Source organism: Scyliorhinus torazame, chromosome X (assembly GCF_047496885.1).
Source record: "Scyliorhinus torazame isolate Kashiwa2021f chromosome X, sScyTor2.1, whole genome shotgun sequence".
Taxonomy (NCBI): domain Eukaryota; kingdom Metazoa; phylum Chordata; class Chondrichthyes; order Carcharhiniformes; family Scyliorhinidae; genus Scyliorhinus; species Scyliorhinus torazame.
This window is the reverse complement of record NC_092738.1, coordinates 8,654,324-8,682,316: the sequence shown is the minus strand read 5'-3', so window position 1 is coordinate 8,682,316 and position 27,993 is coordinate 8,654,324. Positions and strand designations below refer to the sequence as shown.

Genomic DNA, 27,993 nt, shown 5'->3' with positions numbered 1-27,993 from the left:
GGCTTCAGCAGTGTAGACAGCTATTCACTTTTACCTTCGTCGCCAGTTTTGTAAGGGCCACGAAGAATCCAGCACGAGTTTTAAGGATACAAAATAATAACGTTTATTTACTATAATAATATATACGCAACAGTAGCAGTAACTTCCCTTGCTACCTTCTCCTTCCTGCTGGTTCCTGAACTGGCCAGCTTATTTATACTAGGAGTTTCTCCGCCCCCCCCTCATTGGGGAAGTTCATACTCCCATAGGATTGTGGGATAGTCATTAGTCCCCAGCCAATCGTAAGTAGGCAGGTTATAACAGGCACGCTCCCATATACTTACAAGATCCTACTCAAACAGAACGCCACGCCTGTGGTGCATGCACCTCACAGACTTCCAGCACTCCTCAAAGACCGCCTCAAGCAGCAGCTGCAGGACCTCCAAGACCAAGGAGTGATCTCCAGAGTTACGGAACCAACCGTCTGGGTCAGTTCCATGGTGTGCGTAAAAAAGCCTTCCTGCGATCTCAGAATCTGCATTGATCCAAAGGATCTGAATCGCAACATAATGAGGGAGCATTACCCAATCCCCAAGCGCGAAGAGATCACATGTGAGATGGCTCGCGCCAAGCTCTTCACCAAACTTGACGCCTCGAAAGGATTCTGGCAAATCCAGCTCGACAAATCCAGCAGGAAACTGTGTACCTTCAACACCCACTTTGGCAGATATTGTTACAACAGGATGCCGTTTGGGATCATATTGGCTTCAGAAGTGTTCCACAGGATCATGGAACAAATGATGGAAGGCATTGAAGGTGTTCGCATCTATGTCGACGACATAATCATTTGGTCCACCACCCCTCAGGAGCATGTCAGTCGCCCCCAGCGCGTGTTCAAACGCATACGTGAGCAGGGCCTACGCCTCAACAGAGCCAAATGCTCCTTTGGTCAGATGGAACTCAAGTTCCTCGGGGACCACATCTCCCAATTGGGTGTGTGGCCGGATGCGGACAAGGTGGCTGCTATCACAGCCATGAAAAAGCCAGAGGACAAGAAGGCGGTCCTCCGATTTCTGGTCATGGTCAACTTCCTAGGGAAGTTCATCCTTAACCTCGCCTCTCATCCCACGGCTCTCCGGGACCTGGTCAGGAAGACAACAGACTTCCAATGGCTTCCTGCCCACGAGCGCGAATGGAGAGAACTCAAAACCAAACTCACCACGGCCCCGGTATTGGCGTTTTTTAACCCAGCGAAAGAGACAAAAAGTTCGACCGATGCCAGCCAATCCGGCATTGGGGCAGTGCTCCTGCAACGCGATGAGGCCTCATCATGGTTGCATATGCGTCACGCGCCATGACCCCCACGGAACAGCGCTACGCGCAGATAGAAAAGGAGTGCCTGGGCCTTCTGACCGGTGTCGTCAAGTGTACGACCTTCCCCAATTCACCGTCGGGACCGACCATCGCCCGCTGGTCAATATAATACAGAAAGACTTGAACGACATGACGCCTCGCCTCCAGCGCATTCTGCTCAAGCTCTGGCGATACGACTTCCAGCTGGTATACACCCGGGTAAAGACCTAATCATCGCCAACGCTCTCTCCAGGGCAGTGACCAAGCGGGATTCGTCTGCCAGGTTGACGCCCGTGTGGCCTTCGTGGCCTCCAATGTACCTGCCACGGATGAACGCCTCGTCCAAATTCGCCGCGAGACGGCGGCTGACCCCCTTTGCTCCAGCGTGTCATGCGCCACCTAACAGACGGGTGGCTCAAGGGCCAATGCCCTCAACTCTATACGAGGGCCACCTTGGAGTGGAGAAGTGCCGCAGACGGGCCCGAGAGGCAGTGTACTGGCCCGGCATCAATGAGGACATCGCCAACACAGTGCTCAATTGCCCCACTTGTCAGCGTTTCCAGCAGGCACAACCACGTGAGACCCTACAGCCCCATGAGTTGGTCACGTCCCCTTGGTCCAAGGTCGGCATCGACCTGTTCCACGCGCTGGGCAGGGACTATGTTCTGATTGTAGACTATTCTTCAAATTACCCGGAGGTGGTACATTTACACGACATCACATTGTCTGCAGTCATCCGTGCCTGCAAGGTCACCTTTGCTCGACACGGCATCCCACTCACTGTGATGTCGGACAATGGCCCCGGCTTCACGAGCCAGGAATGGTCCAACTTTGCCAGGAGGTACAACTTTGTGCATGTGACATCCAGTCCCCTGTACCCCCAATCCAACGGCAAAGCGGAGAAGGGCGTCCACATAGTAAAACGGCTCCTCTGCAAGGCTGCCGATGCTGGGTCCGATTTCTACCTCGCCCTGCTGGCCTATCGCTCGGCCCCACTGTCCACTGGCCTGTCGCCAGCCCAGCTGCTCATGGGTCGCACCCTGAGGACGACGGTGCCGTCCATTCATGTCCTAGACCTCGACCACGTTCCGGTCCTTCGCCGGATGCAGCTGTCTCGTGCACAGCACAAGGCGGCTCATGACTCCCGTGCAGCTGATCTCCCTGCTCTGGCTCCAGATGACAACGTCCGCATCCATCTTCCGGATGGTGGCTGGTCTGCAACTGCTGTTGTCCTTCGGCAGGTGGCTCCCCGCTCGTTCCTGGTTCGTCTGCAGGACGGCTCCATTCTGCGCCGTAATCGACGTGCCCTTCGTCTCGTTCCGTGCTCGCTACGTGATCCTCCACCATTGCCACACATCCTCCTCACTCTGACGCAGTCCAGCTAGCTCCTCAGCCGGCGGCTCCCGACCCACCCTTGAGGCGGTCAACCAGAATTCGTCGTCCACCTCAGAGACTTAATTTGTGAACTTTGTGGACTTCTGGACTTTATAGAACATAGAATATAGAAAAATACAGCACAGAACAGGCCCTTCGGCCCACAATGTTGTGCCGAACCTTTGTCCTTGATTAATCAGAGATTATCATTGAATTTTCAGTGCAGAAGGAGGCCATTCGGCCCATCGAGTCCGCACCGGCTCTTGGAAAGAGCACCCCACCCAAAGTCAACACCTCCGCCCAAAACTAAGGGCAATTTTGGACACTAAGGGCAATTTATCATGGCCAATCCACCTAACCTGCACATCTTTGGACTGTGGGAGGAAACCGGAGCACCCGGAGGAAACCCACGCACACACGGGGAGGATGTGAAGACTCCGCACAGACAGTGACCCAAGCCGGAATTGAACCTGGGACCCTGGAGCTGTGAAGCAATTGTGCTATCCACAATGCTACCATGCTGCCCTTAAGAACAAATAAATCTACACTATATCATTTTACCGTAATCCATGTACCTATCCAATAGCTGCTTGAAGGTCCCTAATGTTTCCGACTCAACTACTTACACAGGCAGTGCATTCCATGCCCCCACTACTCTCTGGGTAAACAACCTACCTCTGACATCCCCCCTATATCTTCCACCATTCACCTTAAATTTATGTCCCCTTGTAATGGTTTGTTCCACCCGGGGGAAAAGTCTCTGACTGTCTACTCTATCTAATCCTCTGATCATCTTATAAACCTCTATCAAGTCGCCCCTTATCCTTCTCCATTCTAATGAGAAAAGGCCGAGCACCCTCAACCCTTCCTCGTAAGTCCTACTCTCCATTCCAGGTAACATCCTGGTAAATCTCCTTTGCACCTTTTCCAAAGCTTCCACATCCTTCCTAAAATGAGGCGACCAGAACTGTACACGGTATTCCAAATGTGGCCTTACCAAAGTTTTGTACAGCTGCATCATCACCTCGCAGCTCTTAAATTCAATCCCTCTGTTAATGAACGCTAGCACACCATAGGCCTTCTTCACAGCTCTATCCACTTGAGTGGCAACTTTCAAAGATGTATGAACATAGACCCCAAGATCTCTCTGTTCCTACACATTGCCAAGAACTCTACCGTTAACCCTGTATTCCGCATTCATATTTGTCCTTCCAAAATGGACAACCTCACACTTTTCAGGGTTAAACTCCATCTGCCACTTCTCAGCCCAGCTCTGCATCCTATCTATGTCTCTTTGCAGCCGACAACAGCCCTCCTCACTATCCACAACTCCACCAATCTTCGTATCGTCTGCAAATTTACTGACCCACCCTTCAACTCCCTCATCCAAGTCATTAATGAAAATCACAAAACAGCAGAGGACCCAGAACTGATCCCTGCGGTACGCCACTGGTAACTGGGATCCAGGCTGAATATTTGCCATCCACCACCACTCTCTGACTTCTATCCGTTAGCCAGTTTGTTATCCAACTGGCCAAATTTCCCACTATCCCATGCCTCCTTACTTTCTGCAGAAGCCTACCATGGGGAACCTTATCAAATGCCTTACTAAAATCCATGTACACTACATCCACTGCTTTACCTTCATCCACATGCTTGGTCGCCTCCTCAAAGAATTCAATAAGACTTGTAAGGCAAGACCTACCCCTCACAAATCCGTGCTGACTATCCCTAATCAAGCAGTGTCTTTCCAGATGCTCAGAAATCCTATCCTTCAGTACCGTTTCCATGACTTTGCCTACCACCGAAGTAAGACGAACTGGCCTGTAATTCCCAGGGTTATCCCTATTCCCTTTTTTGAACAGGGGCACGACATTCGCCACTCTCCAATCCCCTGGTACCACCCCTGTTGACAGTGAGGACGAAAAGATCATTGTCAACGGCTCTGCAATTTCATCTCTTGCCTCCCATAGAATCCTTGGATATATCCCGTCAGGCCCGGGGGACTTGACTATCCTCAAGTTTTTCAAAATGCCCAACACATCTTCCTTCCTAACAAGTATTTCCTCGAACTTACCAGTCTGTTTCACACTGTCCTCTCCAACAATATGGCCCCTTTCATTTGTAAATACAGAAGAAAAGTACTCGTTGAAGACCTCTCCTATCTCTTCAGACTCAATACACAATCTCCCGCTACTGTCCTTGATCGGACCTACCCTCGCTCTAGTCATTCTCATATTTCTCACATATGTGTAAAAGGCCTTGGGGTTTTCCTTGATCCTACCTGCCAAAGATTGTTCATGCCCTCTCTTAGCTCTCCTAATCCCTTTCTTCAGTTCCCTCCTGGCTATCTTGTATCCCTCCAACGCCCTGTCTGAACCTTGTTTCCTCAGCCTTACATAAGTCTCCTTTTTCCTCTTAACAAGACATTCAACCTCTCTTGTCAACCATGGTTCCCTCACTCGGCCATCTCTTCCCTGCCTGACAGGGACATACATATCAAGGACACGTAGCACCTGTTCCTTGAACAAGTTCCACATTTCACTTGTGTCCTTCCCTGACAGCCTATGTTCCCAACTTATGCACTCCAGTTCTTGTCTGACAACATCGTATTTACCCTTCCACCAATTGTAAACCTTGCCCTGTTGCACGCACCTATCCCTCTCCATTACTAAAGTGAAAGTCACAGAATTGTGGTCACTATCTCCAAAATGCTCCCCCACTAACAAATCTTATCACTTGCCCTGGTTCATTACCAAGTACTAAATCCAATATTGCCCCTCCTCTGGTCGGACAATCTACATACTGTGTTGGAAAAGCTTCCTGGACACACTGCACAAACACCACCCCATCCAAACTATTTGATCTAAAGAGTTTCCACTCAATGTTTGGGAAGTTAAAGTCACCAATGACTACTACCCTGTGACTTCTGCACCTTTCCAAAATCTGTTTCCCAATCTGTTCCTCCACATCTCTGCTACTATTGGGGGGCATATAGAAAACCCCCAACAAGGTGACTGCTCCTTTCCTCTTTCAGACTTCAACCCATACTACCTCAGTAAGCTGATACTCCTCGAACTGCCTTTCTGCAGCTGTTATACTATCTCTAATTAACAATGCCACCCACACCTCTTTACCACCCTCCCTCATCTTATTGAAACATCTATAACCAGGGACTTCCAACAACCATTTCTGCCCCTCTTCTATCCAAGTTTCCGTGATGGCCACCACATCATAGTCCCAAGTACCGATCCATGCCTTAAGTTCACCCACCTTATTCCTGATGCTTCTTGCGTTGAAGTATACACACTTCAACCCATCTCCGTGCCTGCAAGTACTCTCCTTTGTCAGTTCCCTTCCCCACTGCCTCATTACACGCTTTGGCATCCTGAATATCGGCTACCTTAGTTGCTGGACTACAAATCCGGTTCCCATTCCCCTGCCAAATTAGTTTAAACCCTCCCGAAGAGTACTAGAAAATCTCCCTCCCAGGATATTGGTGCCTCTCTGGTTCAGATGCAACCCGTCCTGCTTGTACAGGTCCCACCTTCCCCAGAATGCGCTCCAATTATTCAAATACCTGAAGCCCTCCCTCCTACATCATTCCTGCAGCCACGTGTTCAGCTACACTCTCTCCCTATTCCCAGCTTTGCTATCACGTGGCACCCGCAAAAAACCTGAGATGACATCTCTGTCTGTCCTGGCTTTTAACTTCCAGCCTAACTCCCTAAACTCATTTATAACCTCCACACCCCTTTTCCTACCTACGTCGTTGGTACCAATGTGCACCACGACTTCTGGCTGCTCCCCCTCCCCCTTAAGGATCCTGAAGACACGATCCGAGAAACCCTGGCCCTGGCCCTGGCACCCGGGAGGCAACATACCTTCCGGGTGTCTCGCTCGTGACCACAGAATCTCCTATCTATTCCCCTAACCATTGAATCTCCGACAACTGTTGCTTTTCTATTCTCCCCCCTTCCCTTCTGAGCCCCAGAGCCAGACTCAGTGCCAGAGACCTGGCCGCTAGGGCCTTCCCCCGGTAGGTCATCCCCCCCCCAACAGCATCCAAAACGGTATACTTGTTTTGAAGGGGAACGGCCACGAGGGATCCCTGCACTGTTTGTTTTTTTCCCCCTGATTGTAACCCAGCTACTCTTGTCCTGTACCTTGGGTGTGGTTACCTCCCTTTAACTCTTCTCTATCACCCCCTCTGCCTCCCGGATGATCCGAAGTTCATCTAGCTTCAGCTCCAGTTCCCTAACACGGTCTTTGAGGAGCTGGAGTTGGGTGCACTTCCCGCAGGTATAGTCAGTGGGGACACCGGTGGTATCCCTCACCACCCACATCCTACAGGAGGAGCATGCAACTGGCCTAGCCTCCATCCCCTCTTACCTGACAGAATATAGCTGCCCTGTGGACTAACTAGATCTCCGCCCTCCGACTCTGCTCCCAGTCAGCTACACTTTCTGTAAACTCCTGGCTCTCTTCGCACTCTATGCGGAAATGTCGGAAACAAAATGAAAGGAGCACCTTACTCCCTCCTCACCTAACTCCCTCAGTCACCAAACTCTCACTATAGCACTCAAAATGCACCAAATTCAGCACTCCCTCAGTCACCAAACTCTCACTATGGCACTCAAAATGCACCAAATTCAGCACTCCCTCAGTCACCAAACTCTCACTATGGCACTCAAAATGCACCAAATTCAGCAGTCAGTGATTTATGATCTGTTCTGTTCTTCCGTTTAATCGTTCAAGTGGTTTGTGTATAGTGTTCATCTCGTTATTCTTGTGACACACTTTTTTGCACCAGGCACCTTCCCATGTAAATAGCTTTGTTTTTATGCACATAGTCCTGTAAATATTTTGCGCACACGTAGTCAGGAACATTCACCATACACTATTTATTGTCACGCAGGTACATTTTTTTTATAAAAGGGGGGATGTCATAAAAGACACCAGTATATCATGGTGCAGACACACACTGATGGACACACAGTAGTCTGATTGAGTTAAACACTGGGTGGTGTATTAGGCTTTGACCAATCGCAGGAAGCTTGACAATATTAGGGGAAGGTGGTGACGGAGTGGTATTGTCACTGAACGAGTAATCCAGAGACCCAGAGTACTCTGGGAACTCAGGTTCAAATCCTGCCAGTTCAATTCAATAAAAAAATCTGGAATTAAAAGTCTAATGATGACCATGAAACCACATTGTCGATTGTTGTAAAAACCCATCTAGTTCACTGATGTCCTTTAGAGAAGGAAATCTGCCGTCCTTACCTGGTCGGGCCTACATGTGACTCCAGACCCACGCAATGTGGTTGGCTCTTAACTGCCCCCTTTAGGGATGGGCAATAAATGCTGGCACAGCCTGTGACGCCCACATTCCTTGAACGTAGAATTATTCTGCACCTAATGTGTTAAAGATAGAAATATCGATGAGATTACAAGAATGGAAATGACTGGCATTTCATAAATTTACTGGGAATATTTTGAACATTTGTAGTTCGAAACCAGACTCGGGTTGATATAATTACCCCAGACCTTTGACATGTGTTTGCATTTATTTATTTGCTGGTCGCGTGACAGGCTGGTTTCTCCCCGCATTTACTGATGATAAGCTCGCTAGTTCATGCAGCCTGTGAATGGATGAGCAGCTTCACAGCATTTTTCAAACCTATAGTCTATTGTTATGGTTGAGGTGTTTTCAGAACCCCAAAATGTATCATGGATTCAACCAACCTCTCCCTTTAATGTATTTGTTGCTTTTCCTAGCACACGGCTTGTTGCCGAGGTGTGGGATTACAATTATGGACACGTGGGTTTTTAAACACAAAACAATGTTGATTCCATGAACTCAACTTAACATCTTAAATAAACATTGGATCTCTTAACACCCCTTACTTCAAAGATAACTCAGAAAATATTGCAACAGTAAATAACTCCTTAAAATGTTCCTTCAAACTTCCAAGAGACTTAACACCTTTAAACAGAATCACATCAGGTTAAAGGCTTTACGATTATGAGTTTAAATCACCCAAATGATCCAGAGATATTCTTTCATGGCAGAGATCCAGCTCACTGCAAAACACAGACACACACCCAGCTCTTTTCCTCCAAACTGCAAAATGGCTTACCTGACCTCAGCGCCACGCACGCTCTGACATCACTGTTTTATTAAAGGTACATTGCTTAAACATCCATGTCTTAAAGGTACACTCACATGACACCTCCCCCCAAGAAAAAAAAAAAAACCATCAACTTCAAGATGGTTTCATTTTTCACTTTTGCACCATCCACTAAGAAATGCAGACAGTAAATATACCTTTCATTTAAAGAAAACAACACACGCAAACAGGTATAATAATATAGTCCATTTTTCTTTGTTCTTCTTTCTCCAACCGAAATCCTTCTCGATTGACAGTCTCTTTGAACAAAGTCTCTGCACAATCCATCCATTCCTCTCCTCCTGGGCATTGCTCTTTAGAATCAGATACTTAAGTTCAGTCTGACCACAGAGTCCCTTGCAATTCTCCAATACAGGAACATTGGTGATCACAGCTTTCAGGCAGTCAAATGCCTGTTGAAAGTCCGCTGTCCATTGAAATGTTTTACGTTTCTTCAGCAATTCCATCAGTGGAGTAATCACGCCACAAAACATTTGCACAACTGTTCAATCAAATCCACTCATGCTAAGAAATCGCATTATTTCCCTTCGTCTTGAGGGTATCGGAAACTCCGCAAGGAAAGTGATTCGGGCTTCTCCAAATTCACTTTTGGCTAGGTTCATCACCAAACGCATCCTCCACCTGTTCTTGTTCTTTTTCAACAATCTGATCAAAATTTGTTTCTGATAATTGCACTTCAACTTCATCTTCACTCTTTGATTTCTCCTCTTGTCTTAACCTGTGACTTTGCGACCTTGTTACTACACAATCCGGAAAAATCCCAGGATATTTGTCCTTCAACACAGTTGGCTGATTTTCCAATGGCTTATCCACCACAGTAGGCATCACTCCCACCTGCGATCCAGCTATATCATTACCCAAGATAAACTGTATTCCAGGAAAAGATAGTTTATATATTACTCCTACTATCACTTCACCACTCTTCACTGGACTTTCCAACCTTACCTTATATAATGGAACGCTACTACTCTCGCCCTGAATTCCACATATCACCACCTTTTCTGGCAACATTCTTCCAAAACTACATAATTCCTCATCTCTTACCATTAAAGATTGACTAGCCCCTGTATCACTTAAAATTGTGACTTCTTTATCTGCTCCTCCTGATACACATGAGTAAACTTTACCCACACAAGTAAATTCTTTAAAGACATCTGGCACCTTCTTAACAATTACTTCTTGAACTGGCTGTACAATCGTTTGCACCTCCTTCGCTTCCTTTGGGCTTTCCTTTACCACTCTAACAAACCCCACCGTCTTACCCTGTTTTACCACATCAGCCTTCCCAGTGCTTTTCTTCAACCACCAACACTGTGACTTTACATGGCCTAGTTTATTACAGTGAAAACACCTGAAACTTTTCATTTCTTTTCCACCCTCCTGGATTTCTTTTTTAATCTGAGGTACACTCACTTTATTGTCTCCCATCAGATTACCTTTACCACTTGAGTATTTCTCATGTCCCCAGTTTCTATCCCTCACCGGCTGAAACTGATGTCGGAAACCAATCTTTGATTTATGAACTAATTCATAATCATCTGCCATTTCCGCTGCTAATCTCGCAGTTTTAACCCTCTGTTCTTCCACATGAGTTCTCACTACATCAGGAATTGAATTTTTAAACTCCTCCAAAAGTATAATTTCTCTCAGAGCTTCATACGTTTGGTCTATTTTCAAAGCCCTTCTCCACCGATCAAAATTACTCTGTTTGAGCCTTTCAAACTCCATGTATGTTTGACCAAATTCTTTCCTTAAATTTCTAAACCTTGTCTGTAAGCTTCAGGCACTAGCTCATATGCACTTCAGGTGGATTTCTTCACCTCCTCATACGTTCCAGATACCTCCCCCAGTTGTGATGCAAACACTTCACTAGCTCTACCTACCAGCTTTGTTTGAATCAGTAACACCCACATGTCCTGTGGCCATTTCATTTGTTTAGCTACCTTCTCTTGGACATATTTAATGCTTGGACATATTTAAATAGATTCCCACCAAGCCTTCGACTATGACGCTCTTTCTCACTATCCTCATCACGATCATCCAGCTGTACGTTTCCCTTTACTTCTGCCAATTTTAACTGATTGTCATGTTTCATGGGCATTTTCTGAAGTTCAAACTCCCTCTCTTTATCTTTTTCCCTGATCTGTATCTCCCTTTCATTTTCTTTTTGTTCTGCCAGGGCTATTCTTTATTTTCTCCTTCATTCTCTCTCCTTTTCTTTTTCCTCTCTCTCTCTTTCTCTTTCTTTTCCTCTCTCTCTCTTTCTCCTTCTTTTTCCTCTCTCTCTCTTTCTCTTTCTTTTTCCTCTCTCTCACTCTCGTATTCAAGCCGCTTTAATTCTTTCTCATGTTCCATTTGTTTAATTTGCAACTGAATTTTTGCCATTTCCAATGAGTCAAACTCTATCTCAGGCAACTTTAAATGCTTAACCACCGCCATAATTACCTCATCTTTTTGCATGTTGTCAGGTAATGTTAACTGCAATGTTCTTGCCAAATCTAACAGTCTGCTTTTTGTTTCTGTCCGTAAGGTACTACGTGTAACATTCTCCACCCCCAAAAACTTCTGAGCCTCTGAAAGAGCCATTGTTCACAACACTCTCCCCACTTAAACTGAAATACCACACCGGAAAAGCAACAATCCTTCACTGTCTTTAAGTTCACAAAAGCCAATCCAATAGATAGACTTTTATCCCCCTCGAGCCCCCAATTGTTATGGGCGAGGCGAATTCAGAACCCCAAAATGTATCATGGAGTTCAACCAACCTCTCCCTTTAATCTATTTGTTGCTTTTCCTAGCACACGGCTTGTTCCCTAGGTGTGGAATTACAATTATGGACACGTGGGTTTTTAAACACAAAACAATGTTGATTCCATGAACTCAACTTAACATCTTAAATAAACATTGGATCTCTTAACACCCCTTACTTCAAAGATAACTCAGAAAATATTGCAACAGTAAATAACTCCTTAAAATGTTCCTTCAAACTTCCAAGAGACTTAACACCTTTAAACAGAATCACATCAGGTTAAAGGCTTTACAATTATGAGTTTAAATCACATAAAAGATCCAGAGATAGTCTTTCATGGCAGAGATCCAGCTCACTGCAAAACACAGACACACACCCAGCTCTTTTCCTCCAAACTGTAAAACTAAACTGCAAAATGGCTGACCTGACCTCAGCTCCACCCACTCTCTGACATCACTGTTTTCTTAAAGGTACATTGCTTAAACATCCATGTCGTAAAGGTATGCTCACATGACACTATCGTATGTCCAGCAATGTTGTAGCAGGCCGGACAAAGAGGCATGCCAGCTGGCAAGCCTGAACTAGACTGTCAGAGCAAAACAGTCCACATCCAGGAGGAGCTTTGGGAAATTGCTGCTAAAGTCCATAATTCATTGTCTATTGTGCAGCAATGTGGACCACTTATGACAAAGTGGACCTGAGACAAATGGGATGGGAATACTGGGTCTCTCTAACTTGGGAGTATTTCAATCCCCTTAATAAAGTGCAGGAAGCACTAATCCATCATTATCGCAGATATGCCTTGATCAAATCTCGTTTTTCTCTTGTCTTTTTCACTTTTCAGCAAATTGCCATTCCCCGGAACGATGAATGGACCAGTTTTGCACAAACACTTGTTGACCTTAAAGCAAATGGAAATGATGCCGAGGAGGAAGCAGCAGGAGGCCTCCTTGCATAGACTCATGAAGATTCTCAATGTTTTGTCACATTTGTGCCGCATATATGTGGAAGAAACCTGACCACTTAGCTTCCCCCTTCTGCCAAAATATAGACCATGCAATATGTGGATCATTTCATTTGCCCTATGTTGCACAATTTGTCAGCGCACTTTACCTGGCTAATAACATAGTTTGTGTGTAGTTGATTGGTGAGTGTCCAGTAACTTGTAGGTGCAAAACTCTCTTGTAAACTGTATCTATGTAATAATTAACTCCAGGCTTTTTGCTGCTCTCCGTCAATCTGAAGCAGGAGTTTTCAACCTTTGGCGCAGTAGGGCAGATCTGTGTGCCATGATTAGTGAGTGGCCACATTACTTTTGTGTAGAGAACAATCAAGATTAAACCATGCATCCAGCATTATGTTTACAGTGGAACAACAAATGGAGCAGGATAATCAGTAGTGGACTCGCCAACACTAAGGACATTCAAATGGTCATTGGATAGACATATGGACGATAAGGGAATAGTGTAGATGGGCTTTAGAGTGGTTTCACAGGTCGGCGCAACATCGAGGGCCGAAGGGCCTGAACTGCGCTGTAATGTTCCATGTTCTAGACTGATAGTAGTTAGAAACACGTTTTGCTTATATTACTGAGTCATTGGAAATTACCTGGGGTTCGAAATCCACTGATATCATTCCCATCTTCAGCGGCTGGCTCCTCCACAATGTATTGTCAGGTCTCTGCTATTGGGCGATAAGGTCAAAAATATACTTGTCTCAGCACTTTCCATGATGCAATTTAAGACTGTGATGCAAATTGTCACAATTCACACGTTAGTCCAAATATGTTTGGGGTTTCTTTAATATATCAATTTCCCAAGTAACTCCCATGCATGTAAGATTTTATAAGGGCTTCCAAATTTGTCGAGCTCATGATTTGAAATTGCTGTGCATGTTTTTCCCAGCTCTATTTAATGACACTGAGTTTCAAGCCTACACTGGACAGAGGCAATTGAGTAAGGTGCAGATTGCAGACCAGATCAAATCCCCGAATCAGATTGATCCACAGGCGATAGACAAGACCCTTCACAGGCCTGGCTTTACAAATATACAGCTTGGTGTAACTGTGCCTGGCAGGGCTGCCAATAAGGATAAAAGTGGCTAGAATTTAATCTCACAGGTAGGTAGCTCACTGGTTGGGAGGCTCCACTCTGGAAGGGAATTAGAAATCTCCGAACAAGAGGGTGATTTGTATGGGCCATTCATTCTTCTCGCTCCACAAAATATCTTGCATGGTGCACAGTCTGCCCATTGGCAGCTAAAAATCTGCACTATATCCTTGTCTTTGAAATGAAAATCGCTTATTGTCACAAGTAGGCTTCAAATGAAGTTACTGTGAAAAGCCCCTAGTCGCCACATTCCGGCGCCTGTTCGGGGAGGCTGGTACGGCAATTGAACCGTGCTGCTGGCCTGCCTTGGTCTGCTTTCAAAGCCAGCGATTTAGCCCTGTGCTAAACAGACCCTATCTTCAGTTCCCGCCTAATATTGTTATAATTAGCCTTCCCCCAATTTAGCACATTCACCCTAGGACCACTCTTATCCTTGTCCACCAGTACTTTAAAACTTACTGAATTGTGGTCACTGTTCCCGAAATACTCCCCTACTGAAACTTCTACCACCTGGCCGGGCTCATTCCCCAGTACCAGGTCCAGTACAGCCCCTTCCCTAGTTGGACTATCTACATATTTTTTTAAGAAGCCCTCCTGGTTGCTCCTTTCAAACTCTGCCCTGTCCAAGCCCCGAGCACTAAGTGAGTCCCAGTCAATATTGGGGAAGTTGAAGTCTCCCATCACCACAACCCTGTTGCTTTTACTCCTTTCCAAAATCAGTCTACCTATCTGCTCCTCTATCTCCCGCTGGCTGTTGGGAGGCCAGTAGTAAACCCCCAACATTGTGACTGCACCCTTCTTATTCCTGATCTCTACCCATATAGCCTCGCTGCCCTCGGAGATGTCCTCCCGTAGTATAGCTGTGATATTCTCCCAAACCAGTAGCGCAACTCCGCCACCCCTTTTACATCCCCCTCTATCCCGCCTGAAACCTCTAAATCCTGGAACGTTTTGCTGCCAATCCTGTCCTTCCCTCAACCAGGTCTTTGTAATGGCAACAACACCATAGTTCCAAGTACTAATCCAAGCTCGAAGTTCATCTGCCTTACCTGTTATACTTCTTGCATTAAAGCATATGTACTTCAAGCCACCAGTCCTGCTGTTTTCAGCAACATCTCCCTATCTGCTCTTCCTCAGAGCCAGACTGGCCCTATTCCCTAGTTCTCCCTCAATTTTTTCACCTTCTGACCTATTGCTCCGGTACCCATTCTCCTGCCATACTAGTTTAAACCCTCCCATTGACACTAGCAACACTGATCTCCCTGCATATTAAAAATCACTCACCTGATGAAGGAGCTAGCAATTCCAAACAAACTTGTTGGACTTTAACCTGGTATTGGAAGACTTCCTACTATTAAAAAGTTAGCTTTAGCTTGGCAACATTCCCTGCTTGCGTTATACACTAATGAGCATCAACTCCCATTCCATTAAAATGCAGTATGGTACCAATCAATGACATTTGAGATGATTGACACTTGCCTCTGTCTGACAGCAATATAAGAATGCAGCAACATTATCATTGGACCCTTGGCCGAAGTGTGGTATCCATGTAATCACACCCTGGTCTTGCCTGTCAGTGTGGCATATACATGTGTGCTCTCCTTACCATCCCTGTCCTTCTGGGAAGGTCGTCTGCAGAATAGGCCCGAACCTCCTCTAGCCGACTATGTCTCTCTCTCCCTGTCCAGGGATTTGCATTTTATGTCTTTCCACAGCCAAGCCTTTGGAGACTAATTCAACCTAGTCAGCACCGTGCTGTTATTTGAATGGACCAATTAGAAAAGATGCCATTGAACTACCTGTGCCTGCCCAAGCCAGTTCAAACTCTCAAGATCTTTGGCTTTCTGCACTCTGACACCTATCAGCTTGTAAATGTTTTAATTCCGGTGCTTGCCAAATGGTGGCATTGGTACCCAGTTACTTTGCCTCGGCTGAAAGTACATCTGAGTTTTTTTCACACTCGAGTAACTTCTGCTGAAGTTTACCTTTTTACTATTGGGTCAATGAAGGCCCAAACCACAATTCCCCATTCAGTCACCTCAGCTGCTTTTACCTAGGGAGGACTAAAAGAATAGTTCAGTAAAAGAATCAACCTAAAAATAAAATTAAAGACAGGCAAACCAGCCATTGTATTGAAATTAGTTTTCATTAATTAGCGAGAAAACCCAAGTAGACATTTTTTGGGATTCTTGCACACAGGCAGCTGCCAAGATAGATTTGCTGTAGTATCAGAATTACACATTTTCAAACACTGGTTCAGCTGATTGGATTGAAATGGCATCTTTGTGTCTGGGGAAACTGCAGTCTGGTCTGACAATCTGGAACCCGTTAGCATAAATTGCAAATTTGACAAACTTGGTGGCAGTTTATAAAAGAAGGTGGAAAGAGTATGGTTTCTCTGTGTACTCTTGAGTAATGTTGCTGTGGTATCACAAACAAAACCACAAAATAATGTTTGGGCTGGGCAGATTACTGGACAATTCCTGGATTATAGCATTGTTATCAGTCCATTAATCTCTGAAGCTAGTTTCCATGAAAGCCTTTGTCTAATTCATCCACTTTGTCTGCTATTTTCTCGGTTAACTGAAAAGAAGAGCTGGAAAATATGAGAAGCGCGCGTCAGGAAGTTGTTAAAAGTTCTCATGGATTAATCCCACTTATTTAAACATACATATTGGATGCCACTTATAAAGCAACTTGTTTCACACCTTCAAAGCTTGTTTCTAAAATTTGCAGCTAGACTAATATATTGGGCTGGATTCTCCGGTTCCCCCAGCTGTGTTTTTCTCGGCTGTGCGCCATTCGCTGGTGTCGAGATTCTATCTTCCCGCCGAGTGTTAATGGGATTTCCCATTGTAACCACCCCATTCCGCCGGAAAACCAGCAGGCGGAGGTGCGCTGCCAGTGGGAAAAGTGAATCACAACCATTACTTTTATCTTATCTAACTTAAGGACTTATAAAATATGATATGTGGTTTGCTGTCTTAATGCACAGTTTGGATTTCTTCATGGTAATTTGTATTCTATTTAAAACTGCGTGCTTATGAAGTTGTTAGATTGTATCGGTATTCTGTCTTTCATAACACTTACTACAATTGAAAAAACAATTCATGGTATATAAAGCACTTTAAAACATTCAGACATAATAAGCTGCTTATAAATGTTAATGCATTTTTTAGTTAAAATATTGCAGCACATTTATTTCTCTTTCCTCCTGAAACTAGGCATGAAGTTCGTAAAATATTGTGTTCCTGAGCTTTTTCAAACAAATGTATTGCATAAATATTAATGCAAATAATACGCAGAACATTCTCTCAATCAAAATAAAGTGTATCTATTTCAATGTGTTTCCTGTATGGAAGCAGATGTAGGTTACTAGACACACATACTGTAGGCAGAAGAGAATTTGTGAAGTCGAACCGTATTGCATGACATCACTATTATATTGACATATCTTACTCAGAACTTCAAACAAAATCCAGGCTAACCCACAAAGAAACTACTCATTTTATTTGTTTGCATTAGGCTTTAGAAAAAAACAGTTGGGAAAATGTTATCATTGTCAACATTGATAGCTTCTGCTCAACCCTTTGAGTTGGTTTTTAATCTTAACAACCCTTGCAGCATCATCCTCAGTGTTGTATTCAAGGGAGCAAGGATAGCTGAAGGGAGCACTGAGGATCAGAGGGACCTTGGTGTGCATGTACACCGTTCTGGTTTAACTCAGTGAGATAGACAGCTGGTTTGTGATGCAGAGCCATGCCAGCAGTGCATGTTCAATTCCCAGACTGGCTAGATTTATTCATGAAGCTTCTTAAACTTGCCCCTTGTCTGAGGTGTGGTGACCCTCAGATTAAATCACCACCAGTCAGCTCTCTCTGAAAGGGGAAAGCAGCCTTTGGTCAACTGGGATATTGGCGACTTTACCTGTTACCCTACACCCATCCCTTAACGTAGCAGGGCAGGCGGATACCATAGAATTTATATCATAGAATTTACAATGCAGAAGGAGGCCATTCGGCCCATCGAGTCTGCACCAGCTCTTGGAAAGAGCACCCTACCCAAGGTCAACCCCTCCACCCTATCCCCATAACCCAGTAACCCCACCCAACGCTAAGGGCAATTTTGGACACTAAGGGCAATTTATCATGGCCAATCCACCTAACCTGCACATCTTTGGACTGTGGGAGGAAACCGGAGCACCCGGAGGAAACCCACGCACACACGGGGAGGATGTGCAGACTCCGCACAGACAGTGACCCAAGCCGGAATCGAACCTGGGACCCTGGAGCTGTGAAGCAATTGTGCTATCCACAATGCTACCGTGCTGCCCAAAGATGTGCAGGTTAGTGGCTAAGAAGGCATATGGCACACTTGTCTTTGTTAGCTGAGGCATAGAGTTTAATAATAATCTTTATTGTCACAATTAGGCTTACATTAACACTCCAGTGAAGTTACTGTGAAAAGCCCCTGGTCACCACATTCCGGCGCCTATTCGGGTACACCGAATTCACCGAACAGGACGTCTTTCGGGACTTGTGGGAGGAAACCGGAGCACCTGGAGGAAACGCACGCAGACACGGGGAGAACGTGCAGACTCCGCACAGACAGTGACCCAAGCTGGGAATCAAACCTGGGGCCCTGGTGCTGTGAAGCAACAGTGCTAACCATTGTGCTACCATGCCGCCTAAGAGCAGGGAGGATATGCACATCTTTAGACACTAAGGGACAATTTATCATGGCCAATCCACCTAACCTGCACATCTTTGGACACTAAGGGACAATCTATCATGGTCAATCCACCTAACCTGCACATCTTTGGACACAAAGGGACACTTTATCATGGTCAATCCACCTAACCTGCACATCTTTGGACACTAAGGGACAATTTATCATGGCCAATCCACCTAACCTGCACATCTTTGGACACTAAGGGACAATTTATCACGGTCAATCCACCAGGGGAATAGATAGAGTAGACAGTCAGAGACTTTTTCCCCGGGTGGAACAAACCATTACAAGGGGGCATAAATTTAAGGTGAAAGGTGGAAGATATAGGAGGGATATCAGAGGTAGGTTCTTTACCCAGAGAGTAGTGGGGACATGGAATGCACTGCCTGTGGAAGTAGTTGAGTCGGAAACATTAGGGACCTTCAAGCAGCTATTGGATAGGTACATGGATTACAGTAAAATTATAGTGTAGATTTATTTGTTCTCAAGGGCAGCACGGTAGCTTTGTGTATAGCACAATTGCTTCACAGCTCCAGGGTCCCAGGTTCGATTCCGGCTTGGGTCACTGTCTGTGCGGAGTCTGCACGTCCTCCCCGTGCCTGCGTGGGTTTCCTCCGGGTGCTCCGGTTTCCTCCCACAGTCCAAAGATGTGGGGGTTAGGTGAATTGGCCAATGATAAATTGCCCTTAATGTCCAAATTGCCCTTGGTGTTGGGTGGAAGTGTTGAGTTTGGGTAGGGTGCTCTTTCCAAGAGCCGGTGCAGACTCAAAGGGCCGAATGGCCTCCTTCTGCACTGTAAATTCAATGATAATCTATGATTAATCTAGGACAAAGGTTCGGCACAACATCGTGGGCCGAAGGGCCTGTTCTGTGCTGTATTTTCTATGTTCTATGTTCTATGTTGGGAAAATGCTGGAGAAGCTGATGGGGAAGGTGAGTTTGACCAGCCATTGGAGGTGGATCAAGCCCACAGGCGCTGATGCGCATGCCCCAGGTGGGGCGACCGCCGAGGGCGATGGTGGTATGATTGTATCGGTTCCTGGATAAGGAGCATGTCATGAGGTGGGCCAGGCAGACGAGGCGATGCATCTGGGAAGATAGTGAGATCTGTGTGTATCAGGACCTGGGGACAGAGCTGGCGAAGAGGAGGGCGAGCTTCAACAGGGTCAAGCCGGCCCTGTACAAGAAGGGCATATAGTTTGGACCACTGGACCCGGCACGCCTATGGCTAACCTATGGGTGCCGGGAGCTGTACTTTGGTTCAGCGGAGGAGGCAGTGGACCTCATGAAAACGAATGGACTGGCAGGAGAAGGAGGACCTTGAACTTTGATGGAGGAGGACTGAAGTGCATATATTGTACTGTGAAAAATTTTGTGTTTTTGGTGTTCGGGTTTCTTTTGTTTTTTCATTTTTCTGTTGTTTGGGGTCAAGCTGGTTTGCAGTGCTTTGATAAGTGTTGAATTGGAAATCTTTCCTACTTCGAGACTGTGGAGAAAACAACTTTACAACTCTGTTTTGATAAAATAACTTAGTCTTTATTGACCAAAGTCTGCATGCAGTACGGCTGCAGTTTGAAGTCAGAGAGCAGTTAAGGCAAAACTGCTGGTTCTTCCTCAAGCTCGCAAAGACATGGAGAAACCGTTCAATATTTATACAAAAGCTGTATCATTTTACAAAAACAGACCTTGTTCAAAAATGTAATCAGTAGTAAGGACATCAATACAGTCATGAATTCTGAACAAACATGTTGTCATGGAAAGACCCTGACTCGGCTTATTCGCAGTATCTTGTCTTTTGAGGGATTAAGACGTGGTCCTATTTTGCTTTCACCTATGCCCTCATGATGCCTTGACGCAGATGGTCCTAGGTCATGAGGAGGTTGTGTTATTAGGACATTCCTAGATCGTGACTTTGTAGGTCATGAGGAGGTTGTGTTATCAGGACATTCCTAGGTCGTGACTTTGTTATCAGGTTTTACTAAGGTCAGGCATTCTTTTCCCTCTTCTGGCTTTGTATGATACGATTATGTGGATTCTTAGCTTTATCTAGTTAGCCAGGGTCTGGTCTTGGTAATAGCTGACACAGCTTTCTTATACATGGTTACATAAGTTGGCTATTTTTCCCATCAGGCTATTGCTGAGTTTGTACACTTTCACATAAGGGATGAGGGGTGGGCCTCTGTGTTCAGACCTGTCATGATATGCAGACATGCAGATAATGATATACAGACAGACAGCTAATGAACACAGGGAACAGGACATGACCAATGAGCAGGCAGGATACTCAGGGGTGGTATCTCACTGTAAAAGGCACGAGGCACTCGCACTCCACCTCTTTCCACTGATGAACATCTACAGAGTGCGTCAGGGTGTATGTACAGTATCACACCTCCAGCACGTGGCTAAGAGCTAATCTGGTTCAGTCAGACAGAGTAACCACATTTAGGTTAGCAGAGAGTTGAACGCATAGAGAACTGTGCTATTGGTTCAATAAATCAGACTGAACTAACTTCAAGGTCTGGAGTATCTTTTGGTTAAAGCTGCAGCCTGTGTTATCCCAGAGTACATAACACAGCATGCTACCAGGAGACTGCTTAATGTAGGTGGTTTACCTCAGTCCGTTCCTTGACGACCAGCGAATGTATCCCGGCACCATGGAGAAGATTCAGGCTCCTCACCAGCTCAGGACCTCCGGCAATCTCAGTGCCAACTGGCAGACATTCAAGCAAAAGTTTCTGCTGTATATCGAAGCTTCAGACCTCATAGGTGTGTCTGATGCAAGGAAGATCGCGTTTCTCCTCTCAACAGCGGGTGATCAAGCCATCAAACTCTTCAACTCTTTTCATTTCACCGAAGGCCAGGACAAGACAAAGTTTCAGACCATCCTGGACAAGTTTGACAGTCACTGTGAAGTGGACACCAATGAAATCTTCGAGCGCTATATATTCAAACAGCGTCTACAAGGTCAAGATGAATCTTTCAACTCCTTAACTAACCTCCGCCTGCTAGCGCTGTCCTGCAACTTTGGTGATATTGCTGACTCCATGATCAGAGACCAAATTGTGTTTGGAGTTCACTCTGATCCTCTGAGAGCGCAGCTACTGAAAATCAAGCATATAACCCTGCCAGTCAAGATTGAAACGTGCACAGTGCATGAGCACAGCAAAAATCGCTATGCCCCATACAAATCGGCTGAAAATGAGAAACTTGCATCCCACGAGGCAGAGTGTGCAGGCCATCTCCCGGATGCAGCGCCTCAGCATTGATGAAAGCAACCATTGTGCGTGCTTTTCCCGGGGGCCCACACATGCGTGATGCGAACTGGATAACGAAGCGGCCGACACCCACACTGCGCAGGTGCAGATGTCTGCCGACCGCACTGCGCATGTGCGACGACGTGCAATGCGTTAGGACGCCGACGTCATGACGTGCTCGAACTGCGGCAACGCCCACTTAAAGGGACACTGCCCTGCAAGAGGCAGGCGATGTTTAAACTGCGGGAAGCCTGAACACCATGCAGCCTTGTGCAGGTCTGCACCACCAGTCAGGGGCCAGCGCTCCCAATTCCGACAACGATGCATTCAGAGTGTGCAACAACGATTACAGGATTCTGATCCTGGCAGCACAACAGATCCAGAGGAAGAATGCCTGGACTCCGCCTACTGTGTGGGCACCATTACTAAATGTGAATTTGCCACATCCAACTCATCACAAGTTCAATCCATCCTCGCTGTGGATTCTGCGGACGAATGGCGTGCGGTGATGCAGGTCAACCGCTGCTCCATCCAGTTTAAGCTGGACACAGGTGCTTCTGCCAACTTCCTCTCGCAGGCAGATTTCAAACGCATCAAGAAGCCCCCCAAGGTCCTTCCAGCAGCCTGCAGGCTCCTGGACTACAACGGAAATGCCAACACGGCACTGGGGTCCTGCCATCTACTCGTCTCCAACCGGAGCGCCCATGCACGGTTACGTTTTGAAATTGTCAAGCCAGACAGGGCATCCCTACTTGGCGCGCAGGCCTGCGAGCAGCTGAACCTCGTGCAGCGGGTTTACACAACGACATCCTCCAATGTGGATCTTCGGGCCGGCATTGACGACATCCTCGCTCAGTATCCGGATGCGTTCGATGGGATGGGCACACTGCCATATCGTTACAAGATTCTGCTACGACCTGATGCCAAGCCAGTGGTCCACGCACCACGCCGGGTCCCGGCTCCGCTGAGGGAGCGCCTGAAGGCACATCTCAAGGATCTTGAGCAACAGGGCATCATTTCCAAGGTAACCGAACCGACTGACTGGGTCAGCTCGATGGTGTGTGTTAAAAAGCCTTCGGGAGACCTGCGCATCTGCATTGATCCCAAGGATCTCAATAAGAATATAATGCGTGAACACTACCCCATCCCGAAGCGGGAGGAACTCACCAGTGAGATGGCATGCGCACGTTTTCTTCACCAAGTTAGATGCATCACATGGATTTTGGCAAATCCAGCTTGATGAGTCCAGCAGAAGACTCTGCACCTTCAACACACTGTTTGGCAGATACTGCTATAATCGCATGCCATTTGGCATTGTCTCGGCATCGGAGATCTTCCATCGCATCATGGAGCAGAATATGGAGGGCATTGAAGGGGTTTGTGTGTACGTGGACGACATCATCATATGGTCCACGACCCCTGAAGAGCATGTTTCCCATCGCCAGGTATTCCGCCGTATCCATGCCAATGGCCTGAAGCTGAACAGGTCCAAATGTTGCTTTGGCATGTCGACACTCAAAGTTCCTAGGTGACCAGATCTCCTAGCAGGGCGTGCGTCCGGACACAGACAAGGTCAAGGCCATTGAAGCCATGAAGGTCCCTGAAGACAAGAAGGCGGTGTTGCACTTCCTGGGCATGGTCAATTTTCTGGGCAAGTTCATCCCAAACCTGTCCTCACACACACGGCCCTACGAAACCTGGTGAAAAAGTCCACTGCCTTTGAGTGGAAATCAGCACATCAGGACAGTGGTTGAAGCTGAAAGCCAAGATCACCACTGCACCCGTCTTGGCATTTTTCGACCCAGATAGGGAGACGAAGATCTCGACAGATGTGAGCCAGGGTGGCATCGGTGCGGTGCTGCTTAGCGCGATGACACTTCATCCTGGGCACCTGTAGCCTACGCATCGAGGGCCATGACGCCACCGAAACAAGGTATGCGCAAATAGAGAAGGAATGCCTGGTCTTCTCATTGGCATTCTCAAGTTTCACGACTATGTCTACGGCCTGCCGACATTCACTGTCGAGATGGATCATCGGCCTCTGGTCCACATTATGCACAAGGACCTGAACGACATGACGCCTCGGTTGCAGCGCATCCTCCTCAAACTCAGAAGGTACGACTTTGACTTAGTGTACACGCCTGGCAAGGAGCTCCTCATCGCTGATGCATTGTCCCGCTCCATCACCTTGCCTAGTGAACCGCTGGAAATCATCCGGCAGATTGAATCACAGGTGCAGCTGTGTGCTAGCACCCTCCCGACGTCTGATGAGAAGGTGGTTCGTATCCGCGAGGAGACAGCCAAAGACCCCCTCTTGCAGCGTGTCATGCACCACCTCGCCAATGGCTGGCAGAAAGGGCAGTGCCCTCAATTTTACAATGTAAAGGACGACCTGATGGTGATTGATGGTATCCTCCTCAAGCTGGACCGGATTGTCATTCCACTCAGTCTCCAGAGCTTGGTGCTCCGCCAAATCCATGAGGGACACCTGGGCGTCGAGAAGTTCAGACGCAGAGCCAGGAAGGCGGTCTACTGGCCCGGTATTAGCCAGGACATCTCGAACATGGTCCTCAACTGTGCGACCTGTCAAAGCTTCCGGCCAGCGCAGAGCAAGGAGACGCTCCAGCAGCATGAAATCGAGACCTCCCCGTGGTCCAAGGTTGGCATCGACCTCTTTCGTGCGAATGGTCGCGACTACGTGTTGATTATTGACTATTTCTCCAACTACCCTGAAGTCGTCAAGCTCTCAGATCTCACATCTCGGACCGTCATCAAGGCCTGTAAGGAGACGTTCTCCAGGCATGGTATCCCGCTCACTGTCATGAGTGACAATGGCCCGTGCTGCAACAGCCACGAGTGGTCTATGTTTACCAGGTCATACCATTTCAAACCTGTCACTTCCAGCCCACACTATCCGCAGTCCAATGGGAAGGTTGAAAAAGGAGTGCACATTGTGAAACAGCTCATCTGCAAGGCCGCGGATTCTGCTTCTGACATCTACCTCGCGCTGCTTGCGTACAGGGCGACCCCACTGCCCACTGGCATGTCGCCGGCTCAACTCCTGATGAACAGGGACAAAGAACAAAGAAAGGTACAGCACGTGAACAGGCCCTTCGGCCCTCCAAGCCTGTGCCGCTCCTGGGTCCGGATCCCTCTATTCCCATCCTATTCATGGAGTGTTGGCCTTTATTGGTAGAGGGATTGAGTTCCGGAGTCGGGAGGTCATGTTGCAGCTGTACAGAACTCTGGTACGGCCACATTTGGAGTATTGCGTACAGTTCTGGTCACCGCATTATAGGAAGGACGTGGAGGCTTTGGAGCGGGTGCAGAGGAGATTTACCAGGATGTTGCCTGGTATGGAGGGAAAATCTTATGAGGAAAGGCTGATGGACTTGAGGTTGTTTTCGTTAGAGAGAAGAAGGTTAAGAGGAGACTTAATAGAGGCATACAAAATGATCAGAGGGTTAGATAGGGTGGACAGTGAGAGCCTTCTCCCAGGGATGGAAATGGCTGGCACGAGGGGACATAGCTTTAAACTGAGGGGTAATAGATATAGGACAGAGGGCAGAGGTAGGTTCTTTACGCAAAGAGTAGTGAGGCCGTGGAATGCCCTACCTGCAACAGTAGTGAACTCGCCAACATTGAGGGCATTTAAAAGTTTATTGGATAAGCATATGGATGATAGTGGCATAGTGTAGGTTAGATGGCTTTTGTTTCGGTGCAACATCGTGGGCCGAAGGGCCTGTACTGCGCTGTATCATTCTATGTTCTATGTTCTATGTATTTGTCAAGATGCCCCTTAAATGTCACTATCGTCCCTGCTTCCACCACCTCCTCCGGTAGCGAGTTCCAGGCACCCACTACCCTCTGTGTAAAAAAACTTGCCTCGTACATCTCCTCTAAACCTTGCCCCTCGCACCTTAAACCTATGCCCCTGAGTAATTGACCCCTCTACCCCGGGGAAAAGCCTCTGACTATCCACTCTGTCTATGCCCCTCATAATTTTGTATACCTCTATCAGGTCGCCCCTCAACCTCTGTAATTCCAGTGAGAACAAACCGAGTTTATTCAACCGCTCCTCATATGCACCTCATGCTAATGAATGATTGTGGGGGGAGATTTCAACACGGTCCTTGATCCAAGGTTGAATCGGTCGATCTCTAGGTCGGAGAAGGTATAAGCTATAGCTAAGGAGCCGGGGAGGAGGAGATGAAACAATTTTTTTGGGGGGGCTGGAGTTCCCGGGGGTAGATGAGGAGTTGGTGGAGGATTTGAGCGCCCTAATCGGGCTTGGGGAGGTTATAGACGGGTTGGGGGGTGACGCAATCGGGTAAAGCCCCGGGACCTGACGGCTACCCGGTTGAGCTCTATAAGCCTTCCAGGCTGTTGGGGCTGCTTTTGGTAAAGGCTTTTAATGAGTCAAAGGAGCTGGGAGTACCCCCCCCCCCCCCCCCCCCCCAACGTTATCACAGGCATCAATTTCCCTCTTTTTGAAGCGGGATAAGGATCCGGAGAGCTGTGGCTCGTATAGGCCAATCTCCCTGTTAAATTTGGATACAAAATTGCTGGCAAAGATCCTGGCCACACGCATATAGGATTGTGTTCCGGGGGTAAAAGGGGAAGAACAGACAGGATTTGATAAGGGACGACACCTGGCATCCAACATTAGGCGGCTCCTTAATGTAATCATGATGCCTGCGGAGGGGCGCGAGATTGAAGTGGTGGTGACCTTTGATCGAGTGGAATGGAAATATCTGTGGGAGGTCCTGGGAAGGTTTGGGTTCGGGCAGGGATTTGTGGATTGGGTCCAGTTGCTATATCAAGCACCGGTGGCGAATGTAAGGACGAATCGGGTGCGATCTGAATATTTTAGCCTGTGCCGGGGGACGAGACAGGGATGTCCACTCTCCCCACTACTGTTTGTCCTGGCCATAGAGCCATTGGCAATGACGCTGTGAACATCGAACATTTGGCGGGGGATAGTGAGAGGGGGGGTGGAGCACAAGGTCTCGTTCTATGCGGACGATTTGCTCCTTTACATAACGGACCCGTTGGGGGGGGGGGAATTGCAGGAATTATGGGGTTACTGGAGGAATTTGGCCGGTTCTCAGGTTACAAACTGAATATGGGCAAGAGTGAGGCCTTCGCAATCCAGGCAAGGGGGCAGGAGAGGAGACTGAGGGAGATGCCGTTCAAAGTGGTGGGAAGGAGTTTTAGGTATCTGGGGATTCGGGTGGCAAGGGACTGGGGTCAGCTCCACAAACTAAATTTGGGCGGCTTGATAGAGCACATGAAAGGGGACTTCCACAAGTGGGACGTGCTCCCACTGTCATTGGCAGGGAGGGTACAGACTGTGTAAATGACAGTCCTTCCTGTTCGTTTTTCAGTGTCTCCCAATTTTCATCCCTGAAGCATTTTTTAGGAAGATGAATGCGGCGATCTCTGGTTTTATATGGGCCAGGAAAGCCCTGCGGGTGAAGAAGGTCCTTCCTGAGCGGCGAGGGGGAGCTTGGCACTTCAGAACTTTATTAAGTATTACCGGGCGGCTAATATATCGATGGTTATGAAGTGGGTTGTTGTACCCTCAATAACGACGCTTAGAGAGTAAACTGTATAGAAGTCTTTAATAAGCTCAGAACTAGCCTGGTGCTGAGACGGGTGCTAACAGAGGGGCCGCCCACAAGGTGGCCCCTTATATACGGCTCCCAGATGGCGGAGCCGGAGGCGGAGTCCCCCAGGGTTCCAAGCCCGGTCTTAAAGGGGACATCACCTTACATGATGACAAGGGTACAGTATTACAGTAACCGTTCATCACATTCACCCCCTGTTTAAAAAAAGATCCGGCGGGGTGAAGTGCCATCATAAATCCATTCGTCTCGGTGGCCTGATCGTCCTTATTGACCTCCTCAGCTCGGGCGGTGGTGCAGCGGACACGGACGTCTTAGTTGAGGGTACGTCCGGGAGCACGGTGGTCGGAGCCTTGGTCCGGGCGGGGTGTGTAGAGGGGGGGTGCTAGGGGCGCACGTGGTAGATGCACACCAACGGGGAGGGGCTGGGATGGGGTGTGTTGTAGGGGGTGCCGAGTCCTGCAGGGGGGCGGCGCGGGAAGGGGCGTCTGTAATGGGGGAACCAGCGGGTGCCAGATCCCGGAGGGAAACCGTATTTGCCTGCCATCGGGGTACTTGACGTAGGCGTAACTGGGGTTGCCGTGTAGTAATCGGACCTTCTCGACCAGGGGGTCCGTTTTATGGATC

The 27,993-nt window shown here is 47.4% G+C and overlaps 1 protein-coding gene across 2 annotated transcripts in view; it reads left to right on the top strand.

The window, feature by feature from the left end:
- The window catches only part of LOC140405453 (cytoplasmic dynein 1 intermediate chain 2-like), a 190,159-nt gene extending 173,062 nt beyond the window's left edge, over positions 1-17,097 (top strand). For both annotated transcript variants that reach the window (XM_072493884.1, XM_072493885.1), the window contains one exon: positions 12,491-17,097. In XM_072493884.1, coding sequence (XP_072349985.1) covers positions 12,491-12,604 — 114 coding nt within the window. In that variant the 3' untranslated portion in view covers positions 12,605-17,097. The remainder of the gene's footprint in view (positions 1-12,490) is intronic.
- The last annotated feature ends 10,896 nt before the right edge of the window (positions 17,098-27,993 follow it).